Source organism: Chrysochloris asiatica, unplaced genomic scaffold (genome assembly GCF_000296735.1).
Source record: "Chrysochloris asiatica unplaced genomic scaffold, ChrAsi1.0 scaffold00016, whole genome shotgun sequence".
Lineage (NCBI taxonomy): Eukaryota > Metazoa > Chordata > Mammalia > Afrosoricida > Chrysochloridae > Chrysochloris > Chrysochloris asiatica.
The window spans coordinates 17,218,640-17,230,665 of NW_006408534.1; the positions used below are offsets into that span (position 1 = coordinate 17,218,640).

The window sequence follows — 12,026 nt, forward strand, 5'->3', positions numbered from 1 at the left end:
TACAGGTTGAATAAGTATGGTGAAAGAATACAACCTTGTTGCACACCTTTCCCAATTTTAAAACATTCAGTGTTCCCATGCTCTGTTCGATATTTTTAACCAGCAGGGTCACCCATTATGGACAGGTTTCAGATGAGCTTCCAGATAACAATAGACTAGGAAGAAAGAGCGATGAACTACTTCCAAATCGCTCGTCACTGAAAACTATGAATAGCAGCGAAACACTGGTTTTATAGCAGACCCTTCTTAGTTCCTACTAGTAGTCTGTTTTGGAAGCACCTTTTCCAAAAGAGCATACCATTTACAACAGATAATAATTCTTGGCATTTTACTATTGTGTATTTTTTTTTTTACCACTCCTGCCCCTGGTTATAGTGACAATGCATATTTCTCATTTTAGATTCGTCTTCCGCCTGAAGTAAATCGGATTTTATATATAAGAAATTTGCCATATAAAATCACAGCTGAAGAAATGTATGATATATTTGGAAAATACGGACCTATTCGTCAAATCAGAGTGTAAGTGTTACTGATATTTTTAAAATATAATTTTAATAAAAAGGTCTCAAAATTACAGCTAAAAGCAGGGCTACGTTGTGAAGATGTGAAGTGCCCAGAGACTTAACAGACTAGAAGCAGGAAGATGATATTTTCTGTTTGTAGTTAGAAAAAAACTAGTGAGTTCAACAAAGTATATGAAGGAGCTTTAACAGGTTCATAGGGAATGGGAGAAAATTTGGAACAAAATTCAAAATCATTTAAAAAAACAAAACAAAACACAAGCAGGATTACTGGTCCTTGGTCACCCTTTGCATCTACAATTGAACTCACCCCCGTGACTCCATTTTCAACCAGGCAATCGATAGGTTCATAGAGGAGACAGCAACACTACTGTGGTACGCACACCATAGAATGGTCAACCATTTGATATCAAAAGGGCTGCACTTACCTATGGACACAATTCAGAAAGGTTGGGAAAGAAGGAAGAATGGAAACAGGAAACAGGGATATGAAGTAGGATGGGTGATGTATTGAAGGGATTATAGTCATTGAGGTGAAACGAAATGTATGACTATTTGAAATGTAAAACTGATGATCTATGCTGTAAACTTTTATTCAGTTAACAGTAAAAAGTTTAAAAAAAAAAAAAAAAAAAGTTCTTGGAAAAATGGCTTTGAGGAACCCACTGCCACCAAGAAAGAAGAGCCAGAAATGAAGTGCATACTTTGGACCTGGGTTCCCTGCACTGAGGAAATTCTAGACCCAGGGGAAAATTGATGCCAAGACACATGGAGATCTCCAAGGAATGCTGAGCCTACAGATGCTGAAAGAAGACAAACAACTTTCCCCAGATCTCAAAGAAAGAAAGCCTTCCCCTAGAGCTGGCACTCTGAATTTGGACTTCTACCCACTTACACTGCGAGGGAATAAATTTCTGTTTGTTGAAGCAAAAAAAAGATAATGTAATTTCACAAACTTTTTGAATCCCCCTCATAATGATCCACCTTAGTGAGAATCAAGAATAAAGAAGGGCATGGTAATGAATGCTTTGAGGAAAATGGTTGAGAAGGAAGGAACTAACATTTATTATATATACATACAAGGTTTTTTTTTTAAAGTTGGTGGGAAATTTCCATTATCTTCATTCCATTGTTCCATGAACTTTTTTTTTTTTTTTATTCCTGGAGTGTTGAGGCAGGGGCAGCCTTATGTTCCATGAACTTTTGAAGCCTTCTTGTACTGATTAGTTAATAAGGACACTATGGGTAGTGCAAAGACTTAATGCAGTCAGCTGTTAATCAAAAGATTTGAAGTTTGTGCCTTCCCAGAGGCATCTCAGAAGAAAGGCCTGGTGATTCGTTTCCCAAAAATCATCCATCAAAAGCCCTGGTGAACACAGCTCTGCTCTGACACACATGAGTTGCCATGAGTCAGTCAAGTTAACTGGCAGTTTGTTTTAGGAGGTAGTTTTAAGACTTTAATTACAGAGACCTGGATTTCATTCCTGGTAAGTTTAACTCAAGTGCAGCCAACACCAACCTGTCATTAGAGATTTGTATGTTACTATGATGCCAGACTGCTTTCAGGAGTGCTTCCAGACTAACGCTGACTAGGAAGAAAAGACTGGTGATCTACTTCAGAAAATTAGCTAATGGAATCTTCAAGACTCTGTTTTGAGATTGATCACTGTCTTTCCAGAAAGTAAACCAAGAGCTGAAAATATATCATCATAGGTGCTTAGGTGGAGATGAAAATATTATAACACGGCATAGACCACCTATTCTATTTAGAGGGACCTTTGAGCGTCTGATAAAAACTTGGAACTTTCTCCACAGAAGAATTATATTGCTCAGGGGAAACATGGACTGTTGAATAATCTGTAGACATACAAAGAATGGTATACAAGGTCCCCTGACTTAGGGATCAAGAGATAAGGTTGTAATTCAGGCCCTGTTACTACTCATGAGACCCTAAACAAATTGCCTAGCTCTTTTTGTTTTTAGTTTCATCATATGTAAAATAATCTGACAGATGGTGTCTTTTAGTTTCTAGCATGTAAGCAGCATGATAAATAATGATAAAATAAAAATAATAAAATAAATGATAAAAATAAATACATAAATGATAAAGGAACTGCTTGTAAGACCTGGCTTCATATGCTAAAGAGCACTTACTCTTTAAATATTAAATATTAAATCCATCTGGACTCCAACCATATATAAATGCAATCTTTCTTATCTACTTGTTTTATAAAGAATTGTACTAATAGTATTTTGTTGTCAGATACTTCCTTCTCAGCATGTTTTAACCATCCTTTATCTCTGCTTTCATGTTGCTGAAGTACTGTCAAGTTGGTTTCGACTCGGCGATCCTGTGTAGGGTTTCTGAGGAGCGACTGGTGGGTTTGAACCACCAACATTGTGGTTAGCAGTCCAGTGCTGATCCTACAGCACCACACCAGGACTCTGTGCTCATATTACCTTCTATGTCTGTGTATTCACCTGTGTCTCTGGCCAGCCTATGAACTGCTCCAGGGCTGGTCAGTTTATTCTTTTAGCTTTCTGTGGTCAGCAAGTGTGCCTGAAACCTAGTAGGTACCCACCCACTGGATATAAATAATTGAATATTACACAAAAAATAAGGAGCTCTGGTGCACAGTGTTTCGTGCTCAGCTGCTAACTGAAAAGTTGGTTGTTTGAACCCATGTGGAGAAAGATGTGACAGTCTGCTTCCATAAAGATTACAGCCTTAGAAACCCTATGGAGCAGTGCGGCTCTGTTGTATAGTGTCACTGAATAAGTCAACTCAGTGGCAACAGATGTGAACAGGTATATAAATAGAAATTGGTTACATGGTTTTGATGAAATTATGAAGATAATTTCATTGATAGTATTCAAGTAAAAGATGATTACTTCTGTGAATTGGAGCATATTTATGAAAGCCAAGGCAAAACTTTAGAAGAGTGCTGAGTTGCTTGGGACCTTAGAACTTGCTAGATCCTCTGTGTGGAATGTCTTTCACCCAGCTCATCTCATATCTGCAATGTCTTTTCCTGCTTGAAAGATAAGCTTCTAGAAGGAAATCTGATGGATAAGTTAAAAAAAGAAAGGAGTGCAGGAAGTTGGGTCTGAATTACTGGTTGAGAAATATGTTTTTCTGTTCCGTAGATGCAGAACTTTATCACATACTGAGCACCTCAAACTAAGATGACCAGTATTCCCAGTTTACCTAGGACTGAAGGTGATTTTTCCTGCTAAAAGGAGTTGGTCCAGTTAAACTGGTTTGTCATCTGACATAGTAGCAGATGCTTAGTACTTTGCACTTTGTAAAGCCCTTTCATACTTGTTACCTCTTTTAATTACTGAAATCACATGTAGGTAGGTCCTGATGTCACTGTTTCAAGTGTGAAAAAACTTGAGACCGCGAAAGGTTTACATTAGATGATTAGATTTTCTTATTCCTATTGGTAAGATTTTGCCACCAATCAAGAAAATAATGTTGGCTCATTGCCTAATGCAAAGTAGGTACCAAGTACATGCTTTTAGGTTTTTGTTTTTTTTCAGGTAGTTTTCTTTCTTTTTTTTTTTTTAATTTAAGGTTTTTATTGTGGATTGAGTGAAAGTTTATAGGGCGCATCATCAGTTTCACCTTCAACCATTCATATAACTTGTTTCATTACATTGATTATAATCCCCTCCATATACCACCAGTTAACAGTGTTTCTCTCTATCCTCTTTAGCTTTTTTTGGGGGGGTGGGAGGTGGGGTGGAACTTTGCCTTTTTAGATTTTACCATCTCGGCTTCTAGGGAAGGTTTTTACATTTCTCTGTGGATATCCAGGGCTCATGTATGAGATTACTAGCAAGCATACTGAATAATCAGATGAGGGCCAGTTTGCTATGTCTGCTAGGTGACCAAAGTCTGATCCTCAGAGCCTATGGTTTGGACGGTCTGCAACGCTTGGGCCCACAGGGTCTTGAGCTCCTGACCGTGCATTTAGTTTTTTAAGATGCTTGTAATTAGGGACTGGGACATGAGAGATGGAGAGTCTGTAAATGGATTGCTGCCAATCCCTAATCTACTTTGTAAGAAAATTTAAGGGGAAGGAATAGTTTTGTTGCTTTGGATTCCTGGAGAAAGGATATGTAAGAGAACTTACTGAAAGATCTTCACCTTTCAAATGTTTATTAACATTCGCTGTATGCATGATACTGTGGCAATTCAATGAAGTATACAACCATATTTGTCATTAAAAACGTACAGTCTTGTTTTGTTTTTCAAAGCAAAGATAAGGTCAAGTATTTGAGGAAATCTTTGAGGCAATTTTTTTTTCTTTCAAGTAGTTTCCAACTTTCATACCATTCTTGAAAATGATTAAAAGTCAAAAGTTTTAAAGATGATAGAGAATAAAAACTATTCTCTCCATCATGTCTATGCAGTCGGACTTAGTAAACAGTCATTGATACTGGCACCCTCCGACCATCCCCTGTATCCTGTCCCTAAACCATTCATTTTATAGGAAGCACAATTTATGACCAAGGCCCAAACTAGTGTTTTATACTAGAACGACCCTAGGGGGTTGTCTCCCTTCCCCGCCCCCCCTTCTTATTTCCCTCTCTCAACCCTGTGCAGGAACTGTGGCAGACAGTCCTGTAGAGAGTCGGTCATAACCCTTATTCCACTGTTGCACTGGGTAGTGGAACATAGATGGAGGCAAGGGATCCGTCCTTATCACACCAGAACTAAATGGGACCTCTGCCTAATGCCTCTTCTAGTAAGCACTTAGCCATTCTGCCTGACATTTAGTGCTCTTGTTGTTCCTCATACTTTGTCACCCCTTCACTCCCCAAAGGGAGCTGATTGTTGTTGTTAGGCACCATCAAGTTGGTACCAACTCATAGTGGCCTTATGCACAGCAGAACGAAACACTGCCCCATCCTGGGCCAACCTCACTATCGTTGCTACGCTTGAGCCCATTGATGCTGCCACTTTACCAATCCATCTTACTGGGGGTCTTCCTCTTTTCCTCTGACCCTCCACCCTACCAAACATGATATCCTTCTCCAGTGACTGGTCCTTTCTGACAATATGTCCAAAGTATGAGAGATGAAGTTTGGCCATCATGACCTCCAAGGAGCACTCTGGCTGCACTTCTTCCAACACAGGTGAGGTGAGGAAAACAGGTGGCAAGCAACACCTACATATCTGTGAGTAAGGTCCAGCTCCTACTTCCAGCCTTCACTCAGCTTTTTGCTTGGGCTCTCAGATCTCCACCTGCAAATCACACTTCTACTCCTACGTAGTAGCTCTTTCCCCAAGCCAAACAGGGGTGTGCATTGTGTGAGGCTGCAGATTGTATCAAAATGAATTATGAAAGAAGGGGGCTGACTACTTTACATTTGATAAAAAAAGGCACCGAAGTTTTCAAGAAAAGTATAAGAAACTGCTTTCTGCATTGAAGGACATCCTTTTTTGGCCATAAAGATAAGCTGAGTGTTTTGTCTTTAAGAATTAAAACTGATGGGAAGATAGAGACTAAGAGTTGGTGGCTAGGAGGCAGATTTGTAGAATGTGTCCTTTTGAGATATAAATTATTATATATGCCTGAGTGGTTTTTTCTTTTTTCTTTTTTTTTTTTTAAAAGCTAAAGTGGATAGAGAGAAATACTGTTAACTAATGGTACATGGAGGGGATTATAACCATTGTAATGAAACAAGGTGTATGATTTGTTGAACATAAAACTGATGATCTGCCCTGTAAACTTTCACTCAATCCACAATAAAAACCTTAAAAAAAAAAAAAAAAAAGACCTAAAACTGTAATTGAATTAGAGTGAGGTAGAAAATTAGTATCTTCAGAAACAAGGGACTAGTTCACAGATGATAAAAATGAATGTACAGTAAGAAAACATTCTAAACATTGCCAACTAATAGAAGCCATCACTCTTTAGTACAGGAGTACAGGTAGTATTGATTTACAACATCATCAAATTATGAACTGTACTGTCAACTTTTTTTTTAATGATTTGTCTATTTTCTGCCTGTAAGGTTTCCAACCCAAAGTGTTGTTTAATCCTGCAGGGGGAATACACCTGAAACTAGAGGCACAGCATATGTAGTGTATGAAGACATCTTTGATGCCAAGAATGCATGCGATCACCTATCAGGATTCAATGTTTGTAACAGATACCTTGTGGTTTTGTACTACAATGCCAACAGGGTAAGTATAGCCAAGGTCCTTGTCACATGGTAAGCCCATTTAAGAATTAGTGTAGAACTGCACTGTTTGTCTCCCCACCTCATAACCAACACAACTAGTGCTAATAGGACCATTCTTTTGGCTGTAGATCACTGAATGTCAACTTTGGTGCTTACCATTTCAGGCATTTCAAAAGATGGACACAAAGAAGAAGGAGGAACAGTTGAAGCTTCTGAAGGAGAAATATGGAATCAACACTGATCCACCAAAATAAGCACTGTTTTCTGTGTTTTCATTTTGGACTAAAACCCATGAATCACACCACTGCTTTTTTTTTATTATTAATTAATAATAAACATTGTGATTTTGTATTTGAGATGCAAAATGACCTGCTTAAAACTTGGATACTGCTAGAATTTGTTGTTAATAAACTTGTAGCTTTTATTATAAACATGTCATTGTTTACTCTTGCTTGCTACCAAAGGGGAAAGCAATTGAACTATATCAAGAATTGTCCAGTGGTAGCTGTACTAGAGACTCCGAGAGTGGAGAGCGGGGACTCTGTGCCTTCCGTGTCTGTCCAGTGCTAAGTCATCCAGGTAATTTGTTATATTATTGTTTGTCTATTAATAAAATAGGAATTCAATGCAATAGGTAAAGTAGCTTCATTTTGCAGATAAGAAAACCAAAGCTCCTCATGGTGGTTGAATGAATAAGATGCTTACATAGCTGCTTATGTAATTAATATAGCTGCTGTGACAGCAACTGTTTTTAACTACTGTTCATCCTCTCAATACTTATTTTCCAGTTAACAGAATACCTTTGTGAGTATGGGAACCCTTGTCCTTAAGAATAGGAGCCCTGGTGGTGGAGATCTTGGCTGCTAACTGAAAGATGGGTGATTCGAACCCACCGGCCATATCACGAGAAATAGATGTGACTCTGCTTCTATAAAGATTTGTTGCTTTGTTGCTCTGTGCTGTGGAGTCGATTCCGACTCATAGCCACCCTGCATAGGGTTTCCAAGGCTGTAAATCAATGAGAACAGAAAGCCTTATCTTTCTCCCACAGAACAGCTGGTAGTTTCGAACTGCTGACCGTAAGATTAGCAGCCCAATTTGTAATCACTATGCTAGCCTTGAAAACCCTCTGGGGCACTTTGTCAGGTCAATATGAGTTGAAATCAACTCTGGTTGTCCTTAGAATGGAGTTTCTGGATAGTACAAATGGTTAGCAATCAGCTATGAACTGATGGTTGGAAATTGAAGTCCACTTTGAGAAACCATAGAAGGAAGACCTGTTAAATCAGCCAGTGAAAGCCCTGTGGAGCACAGTTCTCTAACACACCCAGGGTTGCCTTGAGTAGGAATCAACTTGATGGCAACTGTTTTTATCTTTGATAACAAAGGTCTAGTCTAGAAGTGGACAGGCAGATGACAGCACATAGTTAAGACATTTGGGAGGAAGCTGTTCAGGTGGTTGTGTTGGTACATTATCTAAGACTATAGCTTTTCCCTTTAGTTATTAAGCATCTTTGGTTACTAAGCATCTGTTTATGTTTTAGACCTTAGTCCTAGGATATCTTTGTCATAAAACTTAATGCTCTCTTATATCATGGGCTTCCATGGTATGGGAATATGGTTGTTGTCATAGCTGGCAATTTAGATGGAAATAACTACTTTTATAGTTCAGGCATGTGCCAAATGGAAAAACATGGGCTATTTGTTGTGTATGCAACTATAACCCAAAATCTGTTTTCTAAGGGTCCACGCATTGAATCATTTATATGGACAAAGAGCTTCTAGTCTACTTTAAACACATTTAGCTTTGAAATCTATTATTTGGAAAATAGGGTATTTTGTACTTTTTGTACTGTCTCCTCAAAACCTATTATAAATGAAATAATTATTTACTACGAGCTTTTTCTTTTCTTAAATATTTCATTATGTTTTCAAGTGAAGGTTTTACACAGCAGTTTCAGAGTGCATTTTGAAAGCATTTAAGGGACATTTTTAGGAAAACAAACACTTTTCTTGGAAGTATGGGCACAAGAGAAAAGGGGCCACAGCTGTAATTTGTGTGTGAAAGTTATGAATGCCTTACTAGTTTTTATGATACGTGTATTTAGGTATTTACAAATGTAAAAAGAATTGAAAGGTTTCATAGGAGAAAACAAATTAAACATGCTAAATATTGCAATTTGTCTAAGTGGCAGCCTGGTTTGCTGCTAATGTTAAGTGCATCAGTCGATTTCGACTCATAGCAACTCTATATAGGGTTGAATGAATAAGATGCTTATTCCAAAGAGCATCTGGTGGATTTGAGACTCCAATCTTGTCGTAGCAGTCCAATGCTTATTCTACAGGACTCTTTCTCAAATAGTTTTAGATTAGTAACTAGTGGTAATTCTTTCTACTGAAATGGCTGGTCTATCATTTGGATTCATGTGTCTGTTAGCTGAGTTTTATGACCTAAAGTTTTTAGATGCCATTTTGAGTTGGCCTCAACTCAGCAACCTTATGCACAACAGAAAAAACACTGCCTGGGAAGAGAGGGGGGCAATACACAAGAAGGGAGAGGGGAATGGAAGAACAAAGCAGATGGGAGAACAATTAGGCAGGTTTGCGTGGGCTAAATGGAACAGAGGTAAATGATGTATGTACAACCTTGGAACAACAGCTCTGGGATACAAGGATTGAGACACGGTTAGAATGGGGAAAAGGGGGGAAATAATGTTAAAATACTTGGTACTTGGCTGTCTTCTGTTTTTTTGGTGTGGTTTTTTTTTCATAAATGTTTTATTGTGAATTATGTGATCGTTTACATGGGAGAACATTAGTTTTACATTCATTCTATCGTATATCGTTTCATTGCCACGGTTACAATCCCCTCTATGCATCATCAACCAGCCAAAGGGTATACCCTGCAAGCCTGCCTGCTCCCGGTTGTCAACACACAGCCCCTCTCCCTCTCTGGATCTTAAGTCCCCAGCTGCTCCATCTCTTCACGTCATTGTCTCTGCCTCCATCTCAGGCATCACTGCTTCTCTGGGTAGGGTCCTGCTCTCCACTCTTCTCCATTGATGATCCTAGGGACCTCCGCTCCTGGACTGAAAAGTTAATCACTCCCCTCCTTGCTATAAAACGTCTACCTTTACATTTCCAACCCTCACAGTCAGTCCTGATAACAATTATTCACTATTGTATCATAAGAGACCTATCTGCATTTCATAAGCCCTGCCTAGGCAGATTGAATACTACTCACTGGAGATTTTACCTTCCTCCATGCCCTCTGGATCTAGGTTCCCTCTTGAAAGCTTATAAGCCAATCACTTCTTGCCTTTGTAGCCACCCCACCCCCACCCCCCATTTTGGGTAGGCAGTGTCCAAGTTGCCCATTCCCTGTGTATTCTGTGTGTGGAGGGGGTGGGAATGATTCTTGCAGTAAGGATTTGTTTCCTCTTTTGAGCTGCTGCATCCAGAGGTGTAGGTCAAGTTCATCAAATTGTATCAGATTACGCTTTTTTTCCTCTACTTTCTTCTAGTTGAGCTCTGATCATCCAATCATTGAAGCCAGGTCAAGTGGGTATTATCTACATGTGTGGATGTTCTTATGCATATGCCCTTTCTTCTTATCAGCTGGACGCTTCACTCTCTAGTCTGCTCTGGCTGTGTCACTGACTCTGGACCCAAGAGTCCCCAGGTCTTGCCACACTGCTGGCTGACTAGGTCTCCACCTGGATTCACAGGAGTCTATTGAACATTGTAGAGCTTATCTCGCCGCTTCATTGCTGTTTTTCCCACACTTCCCCTTATGGGTGACGAGCGTGGTCACCAATCAGAGCATGTATTTCCATTGAGTCTTAGTCTTGGAAGGGGGTTTGCACTAAGAGGACCCGAACACTTGCCTTGATATTTCCTGGGCAAGCAACTTGCTTGTTCTTGTAGTAAAAGTCGGTCTGCCTCTATTGTTTTGTATTTTTCCTGGAGGTGTTTATTTCAAGAAGTATCTTCTGTTCTTCTAGCTGCTCCAGGCTGGTTTGCTCATCCTTTCAAGTGGAAATTTCCCATCTCTGAAGATTTGGGATGTGGTTTAGGCTTCCACCTATAATCTTATGTAATGTAGAGGCTCCACAGGAAGCCTCCTTCACTGGGCACGTTGTAGCCCCATTTTAGGTATTCCAATCAGTTATAGGCAGAGGACAAACTTACAAGCTTTCTATGGTGATGTTTCTGACTATTCCTTTCTCTCCCCCTCCAGTGTCTATTTTATAATATAATGCAAGGAAAACTTGGCTGCCTTTTGAATCTTGGTTTCCCTGGCATACCATTATAAAGTAGACACTTGAGGGAGAGAGAAAGAAATAGCCAGAAATATCACCATGGAAAGCTATTAAGTCCATCTTCTGCCTACAACTGATTGGAATACCTAAAATGGGCTTACAACATGCCCAGTGAAGGAGGCTTCCTGTGGCGCCTCTGCATTACATAAGACCATAAGTAGAATCCTGAACCCCATCCAGATCTTCTGAGGTGGGAAATCTCCACTTGAAAGGACAAGAGACCAGCCTGTAGCAGCTAGAAGAACAGAAGATACTTCTTGAAAGAAAGACTGCCAGGAAAAATACAAAACAATAATGGCAGTCTGACTGACTACTACAAGAACAAGCAAGTTGCTCTCCCAGGAGACATCAAGGCAAGTGGTTGGGTCCCCTCAGGGCAAACCCCCTTCCAAGACTAAAACAATGGGAATACAAGAGCAGACCTGCGCTCTGATTGGTGAGCACGTTGGTCACCGATAACGGGAAGTGAGGGAAAAAAAGCAATGAAGCTGCAGGTTAAGTCCTATAACACTCAATAGACAACTGTGAACCTGGGTGAAGACCTGGTTGGCCAGCAGTGTGGCAAGATCTGGGGACTCCTGGGCCTAGAGTCAGTGACATAGCCACAGAGGACTGGAGTGGAAAGTGAAGCATCCAGCTGATAAGTAAGGGCATATGCACAAGAACACCCACACTTGCAGATAATACCCACTTGATCTGGCTGGATGATCAGAGCTCAACTAGAAAAAGAAAGAAAAGGAAAAAGAGTAATCTGATAGGATTTGATGAACTTGACCTACACCTATGGATGCAGTAGCTCAAAAGAGGGAACACATCGTTACAGCGAATATCATTCCCACCCCCTCCATACACAGAATAGACAGGGATGGGCAATTTGGACATTGGCTACCCAAAATGGGGTGGGGTGCCCTACAAAGGCAAGAAATGACTGGCTTACAAGCTTTCAAGAGGGAACCTAGATCCAGAGGGCGTGGAGGACGGTAGA

At 39.9% G+C, this 12,026-nt stretch overlaps 1 protein-coding gene across 1 annotated transcript in view; it reads left to right on the plus strand.

The window, feature by feature from the left end:
- LOC102837382 (pre-mRNA branch site protein p14-like) overlaps positions 1 to 7,142 on the plus strand; it is a 16,472-nt gene extending 9,330 nt beyond the window's left edge. The window contains exons 2-4 of the mRNA XM_006835242.1: positions 401 to 519; positions 6,582 to 6,720; positions 6,884 to 7,142. Of these exons, the coding sequence (XP_006835305.1) occupies positions 401 to 519; positions 6,582 to 6,720; positions 6,884 to 6,973 (348 nt within the window). The 3' untranslated portion in view covers positions 6,974 to 7,142. The remainder of the gene's footprint in view (positions 1 to 400; positions 520 to 6,581; positions 6,721 to 6,883) is intronic.
- The last annotated feature ends 4,884 nt before the right edge of the window (positions 7,143 to 12,026 follow it).